General features: G+C 42.0%; 1 protein-coding gene across 1 annotated transcript in view; it reads left to right on the forward strand.

Moving 5' to 3' along the window:
- Positions 1-22968, forward strand: part of LOC111155304 (occludin) — a 64839-nt gene that overhangs the window by 18662 nt on the left and 23209 nt on the right. Inside the window, exon 4 of the mRNA XM_022515444.1 lies at positions 273-434. Within this exon, the coding sequence (XP_022371152.1) occupies positions 273-434 (162 nt within the window). The remainder of the gene's footprint in view (positions 1-272; positions 435-22968) is intronic.

Below are 22968 nucleotides of genomic sequence, written 5' to 3' on the forward strand. Positions count from 1 at the left end.
AGCACTGGCAGACAGAGTGGCAGGCAGAGGCAGAGGGAGAAGCAGGCTCCCCACACAACAAGGAGCCCGATGTGGGACTCAATCCCAGGACGCTGGGATCATGACCTGAGCCGAAGGCAGCGGCTTAACCAACTGAGCCACCCAGGCATCCCGTGGTTCAGTTTTATATCTGTTAAAGCACAGATATGTAGTGTGGGGCCTTAGGTTTTTACTGGATTCAGATAAAGTAAACAATTAAAATCTAACTGTCAATATCTTTAATCTCTTTTTAGGCAATTGCCATTGTACTGGGGTTCATGGTTATTGTGGCTTTTGCTTTAATAATTTTCTTTGCCGTGAAAACCCGAGGAAAGATGGATCGGTATGACAAGTCGAATATTTTGTGGGACAAGGAACATATTTATGATGAACAACCTCCCAATGTCGAAGAGTGGGTAAGTGGTAAAATATCGGACATTTGCTTTTTTTTTTTTTAATAACAGGTTTCTGACTCAACCTGACCTTTAGTGCTTTGTGAAACTGTGTTCTTAGAATTACTGTTTGTATATGTTGCAAGAGTTGTGCCATCATGTTTTACTCAGAATTTAAGAAGGTGCTATGATTTAAAAAAAAAAAAAAAAGTGCTATGTTTTTTTTTTTTTTTTTTTAAAGATTTTATTTATTTATTTGACAGAGAGAGATCACAAGTAGACAGAGAGGCAGTCAGAGAGAGAGAGAGAGGGAAGCAAGCTCCCTGCTGAGCAGAGAGCCCGATGCGGGACTCGATCCCAGGACCCTGAGATCATGACCTGAGCCGAAGGCAGCGGCTTAACCCACTGAGCCACCCAGGCGCCCCAAAAAGGTGCTATGTTAAGTGGAAATTGTTTTACTGCAAAATGAAAACCAGATCTTTTTTAGATTGATTGATTGATTGATTCATTCATTCATTCATTTTGTGGGGGGGGGCATTCACAAGCAGGGGGAGGGGCAGAGGGAGAGGGAGAATCTCAAGCAGACTGCACCAAGCCCGACATGGGGCTTGATCTCATGACCCTGAGATCATGACCTGAGTCAAATCAAGAGTCAGACACTGGGGCACCTGGGTGGCTCAGTCCATTAAGTGTCTGACTCTTGTTTCTTGCTCAGGTCCAATCTCAGGATTGTGGGATTCAGCTCTGCATCAGGCTCCAGGCAGCCTGGAGTCTGCTTTTCCCTCCTCCTCTGCTCCTCCCTTCACTTGCGCTTTCTCTCTCTGTCTCTCAAATAAATAAGTAAAAATCTTTAAAAAAAAAAAAAAAAAGAGGCATTTAGCTAACTGAGCCACCCAGGCACCCCTCAGATTTCCATTTGCAAGAAGTGTATCTAGGCATTGAAAAGAAATGGCTTCTAAAGGAATCATGCAGAAAGAACTTGGTCTTTGCAAAACAGAACCATTCCTCCTCCTTTATATTCCTGGTTATCATTTTGGAGGGGGGCACTGCTACTTAGGGTGCTTGCTGTCTTGGGTCAAGAGGGGTGTTTTGGAGTGGTGGCAGGTGCTATGTACAAAGTGTTTACATGGGTAACAGCCTAGCAAATTACAGTGACTAATTCTTTTTTTTTTTTTAAGATTTTATTTATTTATTTGACAGAGATCACAAGTAGGTAGAGAGGCAGGCAGAGAGAGAGGGGGAAGCAGGCTCCCTGCGGGGCAGAGAGCCTAATGTGGGGCTCGATCCCACAACCCTGGGATCATGAGCTGAGCCGAAGGCAGAGGCTTTAACCCACTGAGCCACCCAGGTGCCCCTATAGTGACTAATTCTGCATGGATACTTATGAAATATGTCAATGAGGCAGAGAGAGATTAGAGCAATTCCCTTTTTTATATATGCTGTATTGTTATTTCTACCAGTATGTGTAGATGTGATTTGCTGAAAGCTCAGCAATTTCCTCTTTCCGAAAATACCTTGGAAATATGTATTACTGATACCTAACATGTCCTCAGAGATGTCTGGAGTGTGACTTTATTTCTCAGAAACCCCGTTCGGAAGCAGTTGGAGGCATCCTCAGAAACTGCCATCATAGGTTTCTTTGAGCAGACTGACTTCCTGCCATGAGGGTTAGCTGAGAAGCCTGGACAGGGCCTCCAGGGAAGGTTTGTTCTGGCCAGTAGGAGTGAAGGGAAAAGCGCTAAGGGCGGGGACTGCTGGTTAGGTCAGGGATAAAGACATTACTTATCTTGAAGACTTCTTTAGCTCTGGCATTCTGTATGTCTGATTTTTTTTTTTTTTTTAAGATTTTATTTCTGTATTTGTGTGAGAAAGAGAGAGAGAGAGAACCATCAGGTGGAGTGGCAGGCAGAGGGAGAAGCAGACTTCCCGCTGAGCGGGGATCCTGATGCGGGGCTCAATCCTGGGATCATGACCTGAGCTGAAGGCAGACGCCCAACTGACTGAGCCATCCAGGCGTCCCTGTGTATGTCTGATTTTAAGAAATCTAGAACTGTAGATGAGATTTTCCTCTAGTTAATTAAGGAGCCAAAAGGAAACAGTCTTAGGAACATCAGAAGGTGTGGCATGTATACACCACTGAGAGGAGAGTTCCTGTGTTCCTGGCCTTGCCTTGAGGCCTGCGTGGTTTCTTTTTCCTCTCCCCTTTTTCCCCCATAAAGTGTGAAGGTGTAGGGGAGTGTTTTCTTTCGACCTTTAGCTCCAGGCAAGGCCACCTGTAGATGGAATAGGACCGCCTATTGTGAACTATGAAGTAGATGTTTCGCTGGGAGTTTCTGGGTGTGTCAGTTTTCACTGGCTGTTGGATTTGTTTACTCAAGGTTTCGAGAGCCTGGGGAAAAAAAAACAACTAACTCAAGAGAGACTAATGCTGGTAGTAATAGTGTTCCAGTGAACTTTGGTCTCTCATCTGATTTTACTGTCCTGAGGTTTTAATCAGTTCTAGGTGCTTTTGATAATTGGGCAAAAGATAGCCATAACAATTTATGGAAATGATACTTCCATAAAGCAGAAAGGACTTTACTTATATATATTTTTTATTTAATCATTTTATTTTTTAAGGATTTTATTTATTTATTTATTAATTTATTTAAGATTTTATTTACTTATTTGACAGAGAGAGATCACAAGTAGGCAGAGAGGCAGGCAGAGAGAGAGGAAGGGAAGCAGGCTTCCTGCTGAGCAGAGAGCCCGATGCAGGGCTCGATCCCAGGACCCTGAGATCATGACCTGAGCCGAAGGCAGCGGCTTAACCCACTGAGCCACCCAGGCGCCCCAAGGATTTTATTTTTAAGTATTCTCTACACCCAGTGTGGGGCTCAGACCCACAAATGGTGAGATCAAGAGTCGCATGTGCCACCAGCTGCTTTCTCATCTCTTCTCCTCTTCCCTTAGTTTCCCCAGTTGACGTGGCTAAGAAATGCTATTTGAAATAAGTTATTTGTAGGTGATTTTAGCCACAGGTAGTTTGCTTTTCCATCCATTCTCCCCTCACCCTGCCCAAGTTTGCTTTGCTGACCTTAGTCCCTCTTCCTTGTTTCTTCCGTTTACTTCCAGAACTCTCCTTTCTGTTCTCTTTTGCTCCATTCTGCTCAGCACCTCTGTCCCTCTGATAACATGTGTTAGAGGATTTGTGTCCCCTTAATGCCCATGGTTCTTGGCCATGCCACTTTCAAGAATGAAGAGGTAGACCAGACAAATACTGGTGGGCAGCAAAGCAAAGGTTATTGATCAAGAGTGTAAAGTTCCCAGAGAGGGAGGGGGGGCCCAAGTGGGTTGCCCCTGGAAGTCCTAAGTTTAGGGGTTTTTATGACCTCTTTTGCAGAACCTTCTTAAGTAATCAGGGTGTGCTGAGTGGTGCCAGTCAGGGCTTGGGCCACGTATTTATCTATTAGGTTAATGTTTTGTGTTGATGGTCTTTTTCTCTTACTGAATCTGGAGGCTTATGTCTTCACGGTCCCTTGCCCGTGATACTGACCAGTGCTTTGTGGTTAACTGTCTTATTTTGGGTCGTTTTGCAGAAATCATTTTTGCAGAGGCTGCAAAATGGGACGTCAGTGCTGTCCTGTCTAAGCTGCAGAACCAGGATGTCAGTGCTACTTGATCTTAGCCGTCCTGACTCTGTATCTTCTTTCTGGGGACCCTGACCGCCTAACTGTCCAACTAACTCCTAACAATAGCGGCCCAGGTGAAAATGTTTGATGCTGCATTTAAAGTGCCTGACAGTGGATTCGTGATTTTTCTACCTTTTGGTTTTTAGAAATTAATACCGTAAAAATAATCTTCACTTAAAATAATGGAAAGAAAACGTACCATTGATTAGTTGTACTAAATGGGGATTAAAATTTGACTTCTAGGAGCTCCTGGGTGGCTCAGCTGGTTAAGGTTCTGACTCTTGATTTTTTTCTGCTTAGGTCATGATCTCAGGGTTGTGAGATTGAGCCCCACAAGGTGGGGGGGGCTCTGTACTGAGCGTGGAGCCTGCTTAAGATTCTCTCCCTCTCCCTCTGCCCCTCCCTCACTCTTTCAAAAATAAATAAATAAATAAATAAATATGTAAAATTTGAATTTAATTGTAGGGAACTGAGATCAGATACTCTCCATATAGCTAATATATCGGGGTTTTTTTGGGGGGAAGAAAACCTTATTAAAGGAACAATTAATTAGCTACTGAAAATTAGTTTCCTTCTTCCCTATGTATTAGGGTAGGTCTAGACAGTTATTATTTTATTAGGTCTTACTCTTTTTTCCTGGATTTTTGAAATCTTTAGGGTCAGAATCCCCAGAGAAAAGCACTTCAAAAGTTGTTTCTTAAGAGTTTTAAGCAGGTTTCAGCCCTTAGGTATTATGTGTGAGAGAATGACAACTCTGTAATTTCCTGTCTCCAAATCTCCAACACAGTGGTTTCTTTGCCTTCCTAGGGATTCTTAGGGTTGTTTTTTTTTTCCCCCTTCCCCTTTCTGCATATCTTATACTTTATAAAACAAGCAGGCCATATTGTGGGTGTTAACCTGGTCCTTTGTAGTCAGTCCCTTAAGTTTGTACCAACATTGTTGTATGTTAGATGTTTGAAGGTTTTTTTTTTTAAGATTTTATTTATTTATTTGACAGAGAAGGTTCTTTTAATAAATTTGAGGGTGTTTGTTTTCTTCTGTTATGTCCTCAAATTCCAGAGCTAGTTGGTACTTTTTCTTTCTTTCTTTCTTTTTTTTTTAAAGATTTTATTTATTTATTTGACAGAGAGAGACATCACAAGTAGGCAGAGTCAGGCAGAGAGAGAGGGGAAAGCAGGCTCCCTGCTGAGCAGAGAGCCCGATGCGGGACTTGATCCCAGGACCCTGAGATCATCCCAGGACCCCGAGATCATGACCTGAGCCGAAGGCAGAGGCTTAACCCACTGGTGCCCCATTGGTACTTTTTCTAAATTAAAAAATGTATATATTGGGGCGCCTGGGTGGGTCAGTTTGTTCAGCATCTGCTTTTGGCTCAGGTCATGGTCCTGAGGTCCTGACATTGGGCTCCCTGCTTAGTGGAGAACCTGCTTCTCCCTCTTATCCCTCTGCACCGACTTGTGCACTCTCTCATACTCTTTCTCTCAGATAAATAAAATCTTTAAAAAGATATATATATATATATATATATATATATATATATATATATATATAGTAACTGGGTGATGGGCATTAAGGAGGGCCCATGATGTTATGAGCACTGGGTGTTATACGCAACTAAAGAATCATTGAGGGGTGCCAGGGTGCCTCAGGGGGTTAAGCCTCTACCTTCAGCTCAGGTCATGATCCTGGGATCAAGCCCCACATCGGGCTTTCTGCTCAGTGAGGAGCCTGCTTCCCCCTCTTTCTCTCTGTCTGCCTCTCTGCCTACTTTTGATCTCTGTCGAATAAATAAAGTATTAAAAAAAAAAAGATTCACTGAACACTACATAAAAAAATTGATGATGTACTATATGTTAGCTAATTGAATTTCTGATGTATTTTCTTTTTTTTTTTTAAAGATTTTATTTATTTATTTGACAGGCAGAGATCACAAGTAGGCAGAGAGGCAGGCAGAGAGAGAGGAAGGGAAGCAGGCTCCATGTTTAGCAGAGAGCCCTGTGTGGGGCTCGATCCCAGGACCCTGAGATCATGACCTGAGCCAAAGGCAGAGGCTTAACCCACTGAGCCACCCAGGTGTCCCCTGATGTATTTTCTTTAATCCCTCACCCCCTTCTTATTCTAAATCAGAGGAAGTATGATTATGTTCCTTGTCAGTGTGAAATTCTACTTTTTTTTTTAAGACTTTTTTTTTTTTTTTTTTTTATTTGACAGAGATCACAAGTAGGCAGAGAGGCAGGCAGAGAGAGAAGGGGAAGCAGGCTCCCCGCCAAGCAGAGAGCCCGATGAGGGGCTCGATCCCAGGACCCCGGGATCATGACCTGAGCTGAAGGCAGAGGCTTTAACCCACTGAGCCACCCAGGTGCCCCGAAATTCTGCTTTTTGATTTAACATTATATTACAGGCTTTTTAATCACATCATTAAATACTCCTCAAACATATTTGATAATTTTTATTGAAGTGCAATGTATATCTTTGTGTACAGAGTAAAGTACAGTAGGTCCACCAGTTGCTTAGCTTGGTGAGGTTTTATACGTATACATAACTCACCCAGGTCAAGATGTAGTTTGTTCCAGTGTCCGTGGTTCCCTCATGCCCTTTCTCAGCATCCCCTAGAGGATGGTAACCCCTCTCATTCCTGTCACTTGGTTTTTCTGTCAGTTGGTTTTGCCTGTTCTTAAAATTCTTATGAATGAAATTACAAAATGTGTGTTTTTGCGTCCACTTAACATAGTGTCTGTGAGATTCATTTATGTTGTTGCAACTGTCAGTGTGCTATTTTAAATTTTTGTACTTTTTAGCAAAGTAGCAACTTCCCCAATCAATTATCATCTTTTAAAAAGCCTATGGATGGGGCACCTGGGTGGCTCAGTGTGTTAAGTGGCCAACTCTTGGTCTTGGTTTAGGTGTTGGTCTCAGGACTGTGAGCCCAGTGTGGAGCCTACTTAAAAAAATAAAACAAAAAAACCTGTGGTCAGAATTATAATTAAAAACAGAACAAAACAAAAAACAGGTTTGCTCAAAGAGGTGAAAGACCTGTACTCTGAAATACAAAACACTGATGAAAGAAATTAAAGCTGACACAAAGAAAGGGAAATAAAGACATTCCATGCCCGTGGATTAGAAGAACAAATATTGTTCAAATGTCCATACGACCCAAGGCAGTCTGTATATTTAATGCATTCCTTATCAAAATACCAATAGCACTTTTCAGAGAAGTAGAACAAATAGTCCTAAAATTTGTATGGAACCACAAAAGACCCCAAATAGCCAAAACAATCTTTTTTTTTTTTAAAGATTTTATTTATTTATTTATTTGTCAGAGAGAGAGAGAGAGAGAGAGAGCACAAGCAGGTAGAGCGGCAGGCAGAGGCAGAGAGAGAAGCAGGCTCCCCACTGAGCAAGGAGCCCGATGCGGGACTCGATCCCAGGACCCTGGGATCATGACCCGAGTCGAAGGCAGTGACTCAACCAACTGAGCCACCCAGGCATCCCATAGCCAAAACAATCTTAAAGAAGAAAAAACTTGAGGCATTACAATTCCAGACTTCAAGTTATATTATAAAACTTACGTTTACGGTTGTTGTATGGAAGTTTAAGTCATTATGTTGTACCCTTGAAACTAACATAATACTGTATGTTAACTAACGAATTAAAATAAAGACTTGGGGCGCCTGGGTGGCTCAGTGGGTTAAGGCCTCTGCCTTCGGCTCAGGTCATGATCCCAGGGTCCTGGGATGGAGCCCCACGTCGGGCTCTCTGCTCCACAGGGAGTCTGCTTCCTCCCCTCTCTGCCTGCCTCTCTGCCTACTTGTGATCTCTCTCTCTCTGTCAAGTGAATAAAATCTTAAAAATAAAATAAAATAAAATAAAGACTTAAAAATAGTAAAAAACAGAAAGGTTTTAAGGGAAATCTCTCCTTGCATCTTTGTATTATTCATTCCCATTTGCTCATTTCTAGGTATCTTTCTCTACCGTTTCCTATTCTTGGAATTACTCTTCTTAGTTTTTTATGATTCCTTTTATTGTGGTTTTTTGTTGTTGTTGTTGTTTTTTAAAGATTTTATTTATTTATTTGTCAGAGAGAGAGTGAGTGAGCACAGGCAGACAGAGTGGCAGGCAGAGGCAGAGGGAGAAGCAGGCTCCCTGCTGAGCAAGGAGCCTGATGTGGGACTCGATCTCAGGACACTGGGATCATGACCCCAGCCGAAGGCAGCCGCCCAACCAACTGAGCCACCCAGGCGTCCCTATTGTGGTATTTTTTTAAAAGACTTACTTACTTATTTTGAAGAGAGCACAAGTGGGGGAGGGGCAGAGGAAGAGGGATTCAAGCGCACTCCCCACTGAGTGGGGTTCCCAAAGTGTGGGCTCAACCCCAGGACCCTGAGACCATGATCGAAGCCAAAACCAAGGGTCAGACACTCAACCAACTGAGCCAACCAGGTGCTTCCTTTCATTGTTTCATTTTATGAAAATAAAATCAAAGAAAAATAGATCCCCTGCTTAATTACATGAAAGTGTACTGATCACACCATTCTACCTGTACCTTGCCCTTTTTGCTTTACAACCTATTGTGATGAACTTACCACTTCATATTCACGTTTCATATGGATATAACATGTTTGATGTAACCAGTCTCATTGATGATTACATTTGCTCTTTTTTTTTTTTTTTTTAAGATTTATTTATTTATTTGACAGTGAGAAAGAGCACAAGCAGGGGGAGTGACAGGCAGAGGGAGAAGCAGGCTCCCCACTGAGCAAGGAGCCCAATGCAGGGCTAGATCCCAGGACCCCATGATCACAACCTGTGCTGAAGGCAGACGCTTAACTGACTGAGCCACCCAGGCACCCCATACATTTGCTATTTAATATTACAATCAGTGATAGGATTTTAAAAACTTTGTATACTGGGGCGCCTGGGTGGCTCAGTGGGTTGAGGCCTCTGCCTTTGGCTCGGGTCATGATCTTGGAGTCCTGGGATCGAGCCCCGCATGGGTCTCTCTGCTCGGTGGGGAGCCTGCTTCCTCCTCTCTCTCCGCTGGCGTCTCTGCCTACTTGTGATCTCTGTCTGTCAAATAAATAAATAAAATCTTAAAAAAAAAACCACAAAAAACTTTGTATACCTTGTGTATCTGGTTGTATACTTCTCTAGGACAGATTTTTCAGAGTAGTATTACTGAGTCAGAGGAGATATATATGTATTTGATAAATATTGAGAAATTGAATACTGAAATTGCCTTTTAAAATATCTGTACCAATTTATACAACCAGCAGTGATGTTTGAATCTGTGGTTCCACACACCTTTTCTAGTAACATTCCATGGTATATATATTTGGCCAATCCCTATTGCTAAGTATTAAATTTTTTTTTCCAGTTTTTAACTTTTTAAAATAATGGCTTTTGTTTGTGGTGGTTTATGAGAAGGTCTTAGTATGAAAATAATACAAATTTATTCTAACAAAACACAAATATAGGAAAAAAAAGAAAAAGTGAAAGTTCCATCTTCTCTCTCACCATTTCCACTGGGCCTGCTTAATGACTTCTAAGAGGTTTATATCTTTTTTCTTTTCTTTTCTTTTCTTTTTTTTTTTTTTTTAAGTAGGTTCTCTGCCCAGTGTGGAGCCCAGCACAGGGCTTGAACTCATGACCCAGAAATCAAGACCTGAGGTGAGATCAAGAGTCGGAAGCTTAACCAATTGAGCCACCTAGGTGCCCAATCCTTTTTTTCCCCTTTTTATGAAAATTCAGTGCTCGTTTTGGCAGCACATATACTTAAAAAAAAAAAAAAAAAGAAAATTCAGACAAATTTTATTCTTAAAATTTTTAATGCTCTCTGAAGAATTTTCTCAAATGAACTGTTCAGTTGTTCCATATCAAAAAGGTCAATGTCTTCCTAATCCTTCTCCTTAATTATTGATTTCATGCTTTTTTCTTTTTCTTTTTTTTTTTTTTAAGAAAGGGAGAGAAAGAGCGAGGGTGGGGAGTGGCGAAGGAGCAGAGGGAGAAAGAGAATCTTACGCAGGCTCTCGATCTTATGACCCTGAGATTGTGATCTGAGCTGAAATTAAGAGTTGGACTTTTAAATGACGGAGCCACCCAGATGCCCTTGATTTCATACATTCTCAGACACTCATTTGCTCACTCACAATTTAATTTTTTGAAATTAGGTACTTCTTATTGTCGTGTGGATGTTTCTCCTCCCCCAGCTCCCCAACTTAGACTCCATCCATGTGTGTAGTCACAGACACAAAATCAGTACAGTATAGCAGAGTGGGTATAAAGTGTAGACTTGGGCCAAATTCCCCGGGTCATAATGCAGCCCTGCCAGTTGCTTTTGTGAGACCTGGCAAGATCTTTCTACTTGAGCTTCCCCATCTCTAAAATGAGGATGATCATTGTACCTACTGCATGGGTTTGTTACAATAAGTGAACTTTGTAAAATACTTAGAATAATTAAGTCTGTCAGTACATAACCCTTTACCTAGTTGCTTTTAGCAGCTGTATGGTATTACATAGTATGACGATACTATGATTCATTCTCCTATTTATGGATGTTTTGATTGCTTCCACTTGTTTGCAGTTAGAGATAATGGGGCAGTGAACATTCCTACATGTTTTTATGCACTCTTACTGGTATATATGAGATAGATTTTTAAAGGGGTTCATCGAGTGTCAGATTTTAAATTGTCAGGTGCTGCCATATTGCCTTGCTTTTAAAGGCTGTTTAGTTCTACTGACAATATAGGAGAGTGCTTTTTTCTCCACATCTTTGCCCTGCTCTGGACATCACTAGTCTGATTTTTATTAATCTGATAAGTGAAGATTGAGTTTTATTTTAACTTAAAAATTACTGTGATCAGGGGTCCTCGATGGCTCAGTTGGGTAAGCATCTCCCTTTGGCTCAGGTCATGATCTCCCTGCATCATCAGGCTCCCTGCTCAGCGGGGAGCCTGCTTCTCTCTCTCCCTCTGCCTGCCGCTGCCCCCTGCTTGTGCTCTCTCTGTCAAAAAAACAAATAAAATCTTAAAAAAATTTTTTTTGTGTGACTCAGCATATTTCCATCTGCTAATTTGTATTCTTAAATTAATTGATTCATACCTTGGCTTAGTTTTCTTTGGTTTGTTCACTCTTAATGGAATTTTTCATATTGTGAATATTAGCTTTTTGTCTTATATGTTGCTGATTTTTTTTCCCAGATTGTTTTTAGTCTTTCACCTTTTTTTTTTTAACAATGTTTTTATTTTTTAAGTGCTTACATTTTTCCATTTGTATGTTTATGGCTTCCATATTATTTTTGTGCTGTTCTTAGAGAGTTTTCCAGACATCTTTGAGGTGTGTTAATAGTCTTCTGTAGTTTCGGAGCACCTGTGTAGGTAGTTGGTTGTGTCCAAATCTTGGTTTCAGCTCAGGTTGTGATTTCAGGGTCATGAGATGAGCCCTGCATCAGACTCTGTGCTCAGCAGGGAATCTGCTTGAGACTCCCTCTGCCCCTGGCCCTGTGTGCACTCTCTAAAATAAATAAATAAAATCTTAAAAAAAAGAGTCTTCTATAGCTTCTTCAGTTTTTAAAGTTTTATTTTTTTACCCTGTTGTGGACTAAATGTGTGCAGAGGATTAAGTTAAACATACCTGTCAGTTCATCCTTGATTGGTGTAAAGTTCCTCTCTTGTGTTTCTTGATTTTATAATTTTTTTCATTTTAAACCTTTAGACCCAGGAACTTTTATTTAAAGATTTTATTTATTTATTTGACAGAGATCACAAGTAGGCGGAGAGGCAGGCAGAGAGAGAGGAGGAAGCAGGCTCCCTACTGAGCAGAGAGCCCGATGTGGGGCTTAATCCCAGGACCCTTGGGATCACCACCTGAGACTTTATCCCGCTGAGCCACTCAGGTGCCCCTAGACCCAGGGACTATTAAAAATAGCTTTAGTGAAGTATATTTTGTGTACCATAAAATTCACACATTCTAAGTATATAATTAACTGATTTTTAGTAAACTTGTAGCATTGTGCACCCATTACCCCCAATCCAATTTTTTTTTTAAGATTTTATTTATTTATTTCTCAGAGTGAACACAGGCAGACAGAGAGGCAGGCAGAGGCAGAGGGAGAAGCAGGCTCCCTGCTGAGCAAGGAGCCAGATGTGGGACTCAATCCCAGGACGCTGGGATCATGACCTGAGCTGAAGGCAGCCGCTTAACCAACTGAGCCACCCAGGCATCCCTATCCCCAATCCAATTTTTAAAATAAAATTTTTATGTTAGAATAGTTTTAGATTTATTGAAAAGTTGGAAAGATGATAGAAAGAGTTCCCTATACACTGCATTCAGTTTTCACTGTAAAGTCTTTAATAAATACTGATTCCTAATTACTGACTAAAACAGTTCATTCAGATTGACCAAGTTATTTCTTAGTGTGATATGAGAGAAGATCTAATTTAATTTTGTTCCCAAATGGCCGTCATCCTGAATTTTTATCTTCTGAAATTTTACATTTTTGGTGAAAGTCAATGCTCTAGGTTATTCTTCTTTCTGTGAACTCATTTTGACAAGAATAATTATGTAAAAAGTTACTAGATTGGGGCATCTGGGTGACTCAGTTGGTTAAGTGTCTGCCTTCAGCTCAGGTCCTGATCTCAGAGTCCCGGGATGGAGCTCCGTATCGAGCTATCTGCTCGGTGGGGAGTCTGCTTCTCTCTCTCTCTCAAATAAATAAATCTTTTTTTTTTTTAAGTTGTTATATCATTTTCTTCAAGTATATGGTAATTTTTTTTGAAAAAGGAGGAAATCAGTGTTGAAGTTAACTTTGCTGTTACATAAGTGGAGAGCATTTTTTTATTTACATATATAGGGTCATACAGTAGGTGATAAAGCCAGATCTAGAACCCTAACTGAGTATTTCCATACCAGCATGCTCTTAGGGAAACTTTAATTATTACTTCTCTCTCTCTTTTTTAATTGGACTTCAGGTTCACAGAAACAAATTAATCTTAAATCTTGGTTCATGACATTGTCACCTCTGGCCCATGCATAGCCTCCCTGTTTATTATTTGTTTCATAATGGACACCTACATATCCACCAGCTCACCCAAGAATTATTAAGTCTACATTACATTATGCTTTGTGGATTTTACTCTTCCATTCACCTGCCCCCAGAGGTGAACTAGCTCCAAGCTGCCTTCCCTGCTTCAATTAAATAAGATGGTGATCTTTCCCTTTCCATCCTCTTGACCTTAGGACTGAGGTGCTTCTCAGTGCTGGGAATCAACTCATAGTCCCAGTGGAATCAGAGTAGGTCCCCTCAGATGTTCTCATATGGAGCAGACCTCCTCCTCGATGCTCTGAGCAATGTGTACAGCCTAGAAAACCAGGCACTGCTAGGTTTGTGCGTTGCCATAGGCGGAGGAGACCCTTCCTTCTTTTGTAGTGTGTTGTGGATAAACAGCCTCACAGGGTTGTCAGGACCACCCCTTTCTTCTACTCTTCATGTATGATGGTGGCTTTTCTACCTTCGTCTGGTAGAAGCAGCGTATTAGCTCAATTCCACTCGAATAATATTTTTTATTATTGCATAGATTCTATATATGCTTTGATGTGTTCCAAACAGAAGAATTAATAAATTATGTGACCTACCCTAAAGCAGCAGCAGCATGCTAGGGACTTGAAATAACAGGGTTTGGAGTCTAGCTTTACTGCTTCTGTTGTGACTTAAGGCAGATTGTTTCTATTGTTTTTAACCAGTATGTATGTCAAGGAAGTCTGGTTTGGAAATGGATGCCTGGTATAGGGCAGCAACACAGGATTTTGAAGGTCTGGGTTTGAGTGTTGATTCCAGCACTCTTTGGCAAACAGATTAAGTCCTCTGGACCCTGGGTTCCTTATTCATAAAATCTGGCCATATTATCTTGTCTGCTTCTCAAGACCGATGTGGGATGTATCTGAGAAAATGCAGTATAAGTATAGTTGTGTGCCTTCCAGGGATATTGAAAACAATTGAATATACAAAAAAGAAATAATTTTGATGTTGAATGAATCAGCAATTTCCTAGTTACAGGTGACAGACAATACAACTTAGTATAGGTAAAAAGAGGAATTTATTTGCAAGATTTTGGGTGTTGACTCATGGTACTTAGAACTTCAACAACTTAGCCACAGAGGACGGGGATATGGCTGGATATCAGGAACACTTAAAATCAGGGATTTAAATACCGTTAAGATTTATTTCCTTGTTTTCCTTCTGTCTGGATAGGCTTCATTTTTCTATCGGAGGTGAGGGGCAGAAAGCAGCCACTTAGAGCTCTTGAATTTTTCATGTTAGTGCTTCATCTAGGACTGGCCTGGGGAAGGGGCCCTGATGAGGCTAAGGTCAGGGGACCATCTGTACACTAACCCGTGGTGCTCATGGGAGGACCCTCGTCACATAACATGGCAGTTGGCACTTCCCACAGTTACTGTGTGGAATAGGGAGGTGGTTTCTAGGGAAACTGCCCTGTAGACAATATGTAGTACATGAATTAATTGTAATTGCCCTCTGATTCATGATGACTCTGGCCGTGTGGGCTGGTTTAAATTCCGAATGTCTTTTGAATAGCTTAGGATGGGTTTCTGAGCAGCTTTTTTTTAATTTTTTTAAGATTTTATTTATTTATTTGACAGGGAGAGGTCACAAGTAGGCCGAGAGGCGGTGGGGGGGGGCGGGTAGGGGGGAAGCAGACTCCCTGCTGAGCAGAGAGCCCAAAGGAGGGCTCCATTCCAGGACCCTGGGATCATGACCTGAGCCGAAGGCAGAGGCTTTAACCCACTGAGCCACCCAGGTGCCCCTCTGGGCAGCTTTGAACGTGCCTGCTTCACTCATTGCCCCTCTGAACTCTGCCAGCTTCTCCCAGGAGGGTGTCATGCTGCTCAGATCCCTTCCAACCCCTGCTTGAGTTGGGCTTCTTACCAGGGCAGAGAACTGTGTTCTAAGGAGCCAAGTCTTGCCAGAACACCGACAATACAAGTGGCGGCGCTCTTTAGCCCTGGATGTCAGAGCAGAGTTGGGAAAATATTCAGTAGCCCACAAAGATGAGTATTTCATGTTTATCTTTGTGTTCAAATCTCTCTTCCCTCCACCTGCACTTTCAGAAGGTCATAAACATAAGTATCAAGACATACATATTGGGGCGCCTGGGTGGCTCAGTGGGTTAAGCCGCTGCCTTCGGCTCAGGTCGTGATCTCAGGGTCCTGGGATCGAGCCCCGCATCGGGCTCTCTGCTCAGCAGGGAGCCTGCTTCCTTCTCTCTCTCTGCCTGCCTCTCTGCCTGCTTGTGATCTCTCTCTGTCAAATAAATAAATAAAATCTTAAAAAAAAAAAAAAGACATACATATTCATTTTCTCTGGAGTTAATACTTATCAGTGGGGCCTGGCCTTGGAAAAGCACACGCCTATGGTAAATATCGAGGCGTTGGAGTGCTCTGGAGGTTAGTTTTTATTGCTACCAACTGTGTTCGGGGTGCTATAGTAACTAAGAGTTCAGCGCCTCGGTTTCAAGTGCTCTGTGAATAAATTTTAATCCGGCTTTGGTAAAGTGAAACAATCTTGAGTGAGGTCTGAGGCCTTAGGGTGGGGTTACACGACCACACTACCTCACTACCAAGATGGCAGCTTGGCAGTGACCTGGAGTCAGGTGGAGGCTGCTCTAGCTGAGACTGCTTTCTCAGTGCTCTTGCCGGTGTAGTATATCAAGATGACCTGGGTTTGAGTTTCACATCTGAATTTTGGCAACAAAGCCAAAGGAAAAAAATCACAGTAAAGGAAATAAAGGAACCAGCACTTCCTAAGTATACATTTTGGGCTAGCCACTTTATACATTATTATTATCCTAACTGCAGCCCTAACAGGATGGGCACCCTTCTTGTAGAAGGAGAAACTGAGGTTTGCAGAGGGCTTTGGCAGCTTGTCTCAAACCTGTCCTCATGACCAGCAGGACAAGTGTTGTATTTGCCTTGTAACATATAGATTTTGTTCTGTTGTTCTTCCTCTGAAAATCTCTAAGCCTCAGTTGTCTTTGCCAGTAGAATTGGGGAAAACAGTACTTAGATAATAAAACTCACAGACTAAAATGAGATTTATATGCATGCGAAATGCTTGTCTACTACAGACCAAGATATCACTTCCCAGCTAGTATTTTCTGCATGTCTCCTAATTTGCACTTTTTCTGGTTATGCTACTTGATTTATATCAGAAGCAAGAATAGACTAAGTTTGGAAAGAACATGCCATCAACTAATTTCTCCATTGTTACCAAGTAGTAAGTGAAATTTATTAAATAAGATCCTGTTTTTAAGTAAGACATACTTTAAATCTAAAGACTAGCTTTGATATCTACCTAGTCTCATTTCTAGAAGTTTGTAAGGTTTTGACATGGTGATGAAACATTTATGTAGCCTTATTTCCAGCATTTACCTCTCGTGATAGGAGCTAGTGAGAATGATCTGGCTGGACCTAGAGAAGGGGAGAGAAAGAGACAGGGTCCATGATGTGGCTCTTGGACCCTGTTCTTTGTGATCAGTATTTGGTGACTTTTGGCTTCCTTGGACTCTGATGAAGGTAATCACCTTGCCCCAGGTGTCTTTGTCTTTTCATTTGATAGAATCTTTATATGTCAGTGTAAATAAAGGTTTTATCTTCAGATAAGCTGATGCTGTAGTGATTAAAGGGCTTAGGTAGGACCAGTACATAACTTATTAACACACAGTAAATTCTAGCTAGAATGGTAATTGCCCGTGTTGCAATGATGAGCTTGAATAAGGAAGCTTGGGTAAGAGTACCCAAAATATAAATACGTTTAATGTTGGTTCATTTTTTTTTTAACATCTTTGTTTTATTTTATTTTATTTTTTTAGTGTTCAAAGATTCATTGTTTATACATCACACCAGTGCTCCATGCAATATGTGCCCTCCTTAATACCCACCACCAGGCTCACCCATCCCCCACCCCCCTCCCTTCCAAAACCCTCAGTTTGTTTCTCAGAGTCCATTCTCTCATGGTTTGTCTCCCACTCCGATTTCCCCCAATTCACTTTTCCTTTCCTTCTCCTAATGTCCTCCATGTTATTCTTTATGCTCCACAAGTAAGTGAAACCATATGAAAATTGGCTTTCTCTGCTTGACTTATTTCACTCAGCACAATCTCCTCCAGTCCCATCTATGTTGATGCAAAAGTTGGGTATACATCCTTCCTGATGGCTGAGTAATATTCCATTGTATATATGGACCGCATCTTCTTTAACCATTCCTCTGTTGAAGGGCATCTTGACTCTTTGCACAGTTTTGCGATTGTGGATGTTGCTGCTATGGACACTGGGGTACATGTGGCCCTTCGTTTCACTACGTCTTTATCTTTGGGATAAATACCCAGAAGTGCAATTGCAGGGTCATAGGGTAGCTCTGTTTTTAATTTTTGGGAGAATCTCTACAGTTTTCCGAAGTGGCTGCACCAACTTGCATTGCCACCAGTGTAAGAGGGTTCCCCTTTCTCCACATCCTCTCCAACATATGTTGTTTACTGTCCTGTTGATTTTGACCATTCTACCTGATGTAAGGTGATATCTCAATGTGGTTTTGATTTGAATTCCCCTGATGGTTAGTGATGATGAACATTTTCTCATGTGTCTGTTAGCCTTTTGTATGTTTTTTTTATTTTATTTTTTTAATTTAAATTGTTTAATTTTTTTTATTAACATATAATGTATTATTAACCCCAGGGGTACAGGTCTGTGAATCGTCAGGTTTACACACTTCACAGCACTCACCATAGCACATACCTTCCCCAATGTCCATAACCTCACCTCCTTCCCCCTGCGCCGCCCCCACTGCAACCTTCAGTTTGTTTTGTGAGATTAAGAGTCTCTTATGGTTTGTCTCCCTCCTGATCCCATCTTGTTTCATTTATTCTTTTCCTAACCCCGCCCCCCACGTTGCCTCTCAACTCCCTCATATCAGGAAGATCATATGATAATTGTCTTTCTCTGATTGACTTATTTCGCTAGCATAATACCCTCTAGTTCCATCCACGTCATCACAAATGGCAAGATTTCATTTCTTTTGATGGATGCATAGTATTTCTTTGTGTGTGTGTGTGTGTGTGTGTGTATACACCACATCTTCTTCATCCATTCATCTGTTGATGGACATCTAGGTTCTTTCCATAGTTTGGATATTGTGGACATTGCTGCTATAAACATTTGGGTGCATGTGGCCCTTCGGTTCACTACATTTGTATCTTTAGGGTAAATACCCAGGAGTGCAATTGCTGGGCCATAGGGTAGGTCTATTTTCAATGCTTTAAGAACCCTCCATGCTGTTTTCCAAGTGGTTACACCAACTTGCATTCCCACCAACAGTGTAGGAGGGTTCCCCTTTCTCCGCGTTCTCGCCAGCATCTGTCATTTCCTGACTTGTTAAATTTTAGCCATTCTGACTGGTGTGAGGTGGTATCTCATTGTGGTTTTGATTTGTATTTCCCTGATGCCGAGTGATGTGGAGGACTTTTTCTTGTGTCTGTTGGCCATCTGGATGTCTTCTTTGTAGAAATGCCTGTTCATGTCCTCTGCCCATTTCTTGATTGGATTATTTGTTCTTTGGGTGTTGAGTTTGATAAGTTCTTTATAGATTTTGGATACTAACCCTTTATCTGATATGTTGTTTCCAAATATCTTCTCCCATTTTGTCTGCTGTCTTTTGATTTTGTTAACTGTTTTCTTTGCTGTGCAAAAGCTTTTGATCTTGATGATGTCCCAATAGTTCATTTTTGCCCTTGTGTCCCTTGCCTTGGCGATGTTCCTTGGAAGAAGTTGCTGCGGCTGAGGTCGAAGAGGTTGCTGCCTGTGTTCTCCTCAAGGATTTTGATGGATTCCTTTCTCACATTGAGGTCCTTCATCCATTTTGAGTCTATTTTCATGTGTCGTGTAAGGAGATGGTCCAATTTCATTTTTCTGCTTGTGGCTATCCAATTTTCCCAACACCATTTGTTGAAGAGACTATCTTTTTTCCATTGGACATTCTTTCTGCTTTGTCGAAGATTAGTTGACCATAGAGTTGAAGGTCTATTTCTGGGCTCTCTCTTCTATTCTGTTGATCTGTGTGTCTGTTTTTGTGCCAGTACCATACTGTCTTGATGATGATAGCTTTGTAATAGAGCTTGAAGTCTGGAATTGTGATGCCATCAACTTTGGCTTTCTGTATGTTTTCTTTTGAGAAGTGTCTGTTCATGTCTTCTGCCCATTTTTTGACACGATCATCTGTTTTTTAGGTGTTGAGTTTGAAGAGTTCTTTCTAGATCTTGGATATCAGCCCTTTGTCTGTAATGTCATTTGTGAACATCTTCCATTGTGTGGGTTGCCTCTTTGTTTTGTTGACTATTTCCTTTGCTGTACGGAAGCTTTTTATCTTGATGAAGTCCTAAAATTCATTTTTACTTTTGTTTCCTTTGCCTTTGGAGACATGGCTTGAAAGAAGTTGCTGTGGCCGATGTTGAAGAAGTTACTGCCTATGGTCTCTTCTAGGATTTTGATAGATTCTTGCCTCACGTTGAGGTCTTTCATCCATTTCCAGTTTATCTTTGTGTATGGTGTCATGGAGCGGAAGAATAAACATAGTTAAAATGTCTACATGGCCCAGAGCAATCTATACTTTCAGTGCCATCCCTATCAAAATTCCACCAGCATTCTTCAAAGTGCTGGAACAAATAATCCTAAAATTTATATGGAACTGTAATGTTGGTTCATTTTAACTTAATCTTCCCCTGATTTGTAAGCTTGCCACGAGAGATAAAATACCAAATGCTCTCTTGAAGGTTGTAGGCAGGCTCTGCCTGTTCTATCCCTGCACATGGGAGTGGGGAGGCCGGTGTGTTTGGGCAGGTGACAGGGACGGAGGCGGGCACTGGTGATCAACATTAGACATCTGCAGAAACTGGAACAGCATTTTAATTTTCAACCAGGGCCAAGAAGGGGTGCTGACTCTCGGGATCCTAGGTTCTCACCCCAGGAAAGATTTTGATGTTATTTGTGGCCTCAGAGGGGACAGAATAGAACAAAAGTAGGAGCGCCCTATTCGTCTGCAGACTTAGGGCTCCATCTTGGGGAGGCCAGAACATCATGGAGAACCAGTTTAGGGAGTTGTGATGAATGGTGAGGTGGGAGGTCGAAAATGCTTGAGCTAGTGGGTGTCTCTGTGGCTCTCTGAAAGCAAAGATTCCTACGTTTCTGGCGCTGCAATCAATGTTAACTGTAGTTGTCATGGTCTAAGTGGGTCACTTGTCTGTGATGTGTAGGAAAAGTCTATGTTCCCTCAGTGGTTTTCAAACCATAGCAAGCATCAGGATCATTTGGAGGGCAGAGTTAAAAGGGCTTGCTGGCCCACCCCCATGGTTTCTCATCCTCAGGAATGGCACATGAGAGTGTGTGGTTCTAGCAAGTTCTCAGATACTGTAGATGTTCTGGGAGTGGGGACCACGCTTTGAGAACCGCTGTTCTGTAGAAGCAAGCTGCAGCTGTAATACTGCAACCCCAGAGAGCTTTTGAGAGAAGCTGAGGCCTTTTCCATGCCATGGCATACTTAGAAAATGGTATTGTTGTACAGAGCAGTAAACTTAAAGGGGATGTGGATCCCTAGATGGTGACTGACCATGGGCTCTAGCTCTGAGGACTGAGGTGTTTTGTGCCTCATGGCACACCTGTTGGGGTGTGCTGACACAGGGTACATGAGTCTGCAGCACAATTTCCGTTTGCAGGACAAGGGGACCTTGAATGAGATTACAGACTGAGTATGAGGTTTCTAGACTGCTCCCCACCCCCCAAGTTCAAATACCTCATTGAAACTTAGGGAGCAGAATTCACCTTTGCTGGTATACATTAATAATTCCCTGTGGGCAACGTCAGTTTGGGCAGGGGACCTTGTGATAGCTAAATCCTCAGTGGCATCTGATTAAGATAAGTTAATCAGATTTGCTCAAGCCTCATCCACCATCTCGTCATTTGTGGGATTAGTTCCTTGGAGAGCATCTCTGTTCAACCTGCCGAGGGCAGAGGAATCTCTTGAGGGTGCTTTCTAGAGGCAATTTTGAGGCTTTGTTGAGCGAGCATCTATGAGTGTAAAACAACCAAAAACAGGAAAAACGAGTTGGGCCACTTGCTGTAGTGCCAGAGAAGGTGGACCTCAGGTGGTAAACACTGGAGATGGTACTTTGAGATTATGGTGCTCTTCCCTCTGATGTCTGCTGTGTTTCTCCACTTAACTTACCAAGCAGGAAAAGCCTTTCTGTTTCCATTTGGAGGGTGGTGTTCCTACACTCTGATCTCAACAGAGACCCCTGGTGACGAAGCACGTATTCGTTTTAATTTTCAAGTCCATTTAATCCACAGTAATTTTGTTTCAAAATCATCTCTAACAACATTCGTCTGATAAGCAAGTAAAATTCTTCAGAGTGGATTCACGTCATACCGGTTAGGGTGTGGTGAGGAGGTAAGGCGCTGAGAATGGTTCCTGTTGTTTCCGGGAATAGTCAGCACCCATCCTTAAGTGACTGAGGTGGCTGTTAGTTGTGCCAGAAAGAGTTTGTCTTTGGAGTCAGGCAGACCAGGGTTCCAATCCTCCCTCTACCAAGTGACCTTGGGCTGATTTATTCACAAAGACTCAATTTCCTCATCTGAAAATAGAGATAGTCCTATCTCTCCTGGCAATGGTGAGGAACAAACAAGGCCAGGTTTTGTAGGCATGTGACCGATACTCAAACAGGTGAACTTTCCCTTCCGTTCTTAGAGGTCAATGATTTGTGTCACATTGTCCCCACCACTTGGATGAGGGTGGAGCCTGTGTTGTGTGGACTGGGAATGAAGAGGGGGCCAAGAGGAGAGTGGGGGTTGGTTGTCATTGCTCTTTTTGAGTTATGCTAATTGCAGATGACCTTGATTTGTGTGGAGAGCAGTGTTTTCCCACACTTGGTTTTGGGAGAGGGAGGGTTTCCTTTCAAAGTGACCTAAACCTTTCTTGACCTTTTTGTGCCATCTCTGACTTGAAGAAAGTCGAGGTGGGGTGGCTACACTGAAGCCCAGAGCGCAGGCACCCATGATGGTGGAGATGCTGGGATCCAGGGGAGGAGGGGCCGTGATGATAGTTGCTGGGGGGACAGCTGCGCTGGAGCCACCCCTTTTGTTTGCCTTTTGGCACCCCACAGGGACTTAGGATGTTTTTATTAACTCTCCAAGGAGCGTTAGATGTTATTTGTTACCAGGATTTTTTTCACAAGTGCATAATCAGAACACTTCTAATAAGTATAATTAAAATGGAGGATTTTTTTAAAAAGGATTTTATTTATTTATTTGAGAGAGTACGAGCAGGGGGAGGGGCAAAGAGGCAGAGGGAGAAGCAGGATCTCCGCTGAGTATGGAGTCCAATGTGGGGCTCTAGCCCAGGAACCCAGGATCATGACCTGAGCCCAAGGCAGGCACTTAACTGATTAAGCTACCCAGGCGCCCCAGGTATAATTAAATTTTGAATAAAAATTTATCCTCGTTGTAATTACCTCTTGTGAAAATCTTTTGAAATTACTTTATTTGAATGTATTTTATTTTGACATTTCAGAAGCACTTTAGTTCTTTCTTAATGGGAGTAGGAATCTTAGTGGAACTTTCCTATGTATCACCCTAAATTAATTATTTGTATTTTTTTTTAAAGATTTTATTTATTTATTTGTCAGAGAGAGTGAGCACAGGCAGACAGAGTGGCAGGCAGAGGGAGAAGTAGGCTCCCTGCTGAGCAGGGAGCCCGATGTGGGACTCGATCCCAGGACGCTGGGATCACGACCTGAGCCGAAGGCAGCCGCTTAACCAACTGAGCCACCCAGGCGT

Source organism: Enhydra lutris, unplaced genomic scaffold (assembly GCF_002288905.1).
Source record: "Enhydra lutris kenyoni isolate GAN:26980312 unplaced genomic scaffold, ASM228890v2 scaffoldscaffold40, whole genome shotgun sequence".
NCBI classification, from domain to species: Eukaryota; Metazoa; Chordata; class Mammalia; order Carnivora; family Mustelidae; genus Enhydra; species Enhydra lutris.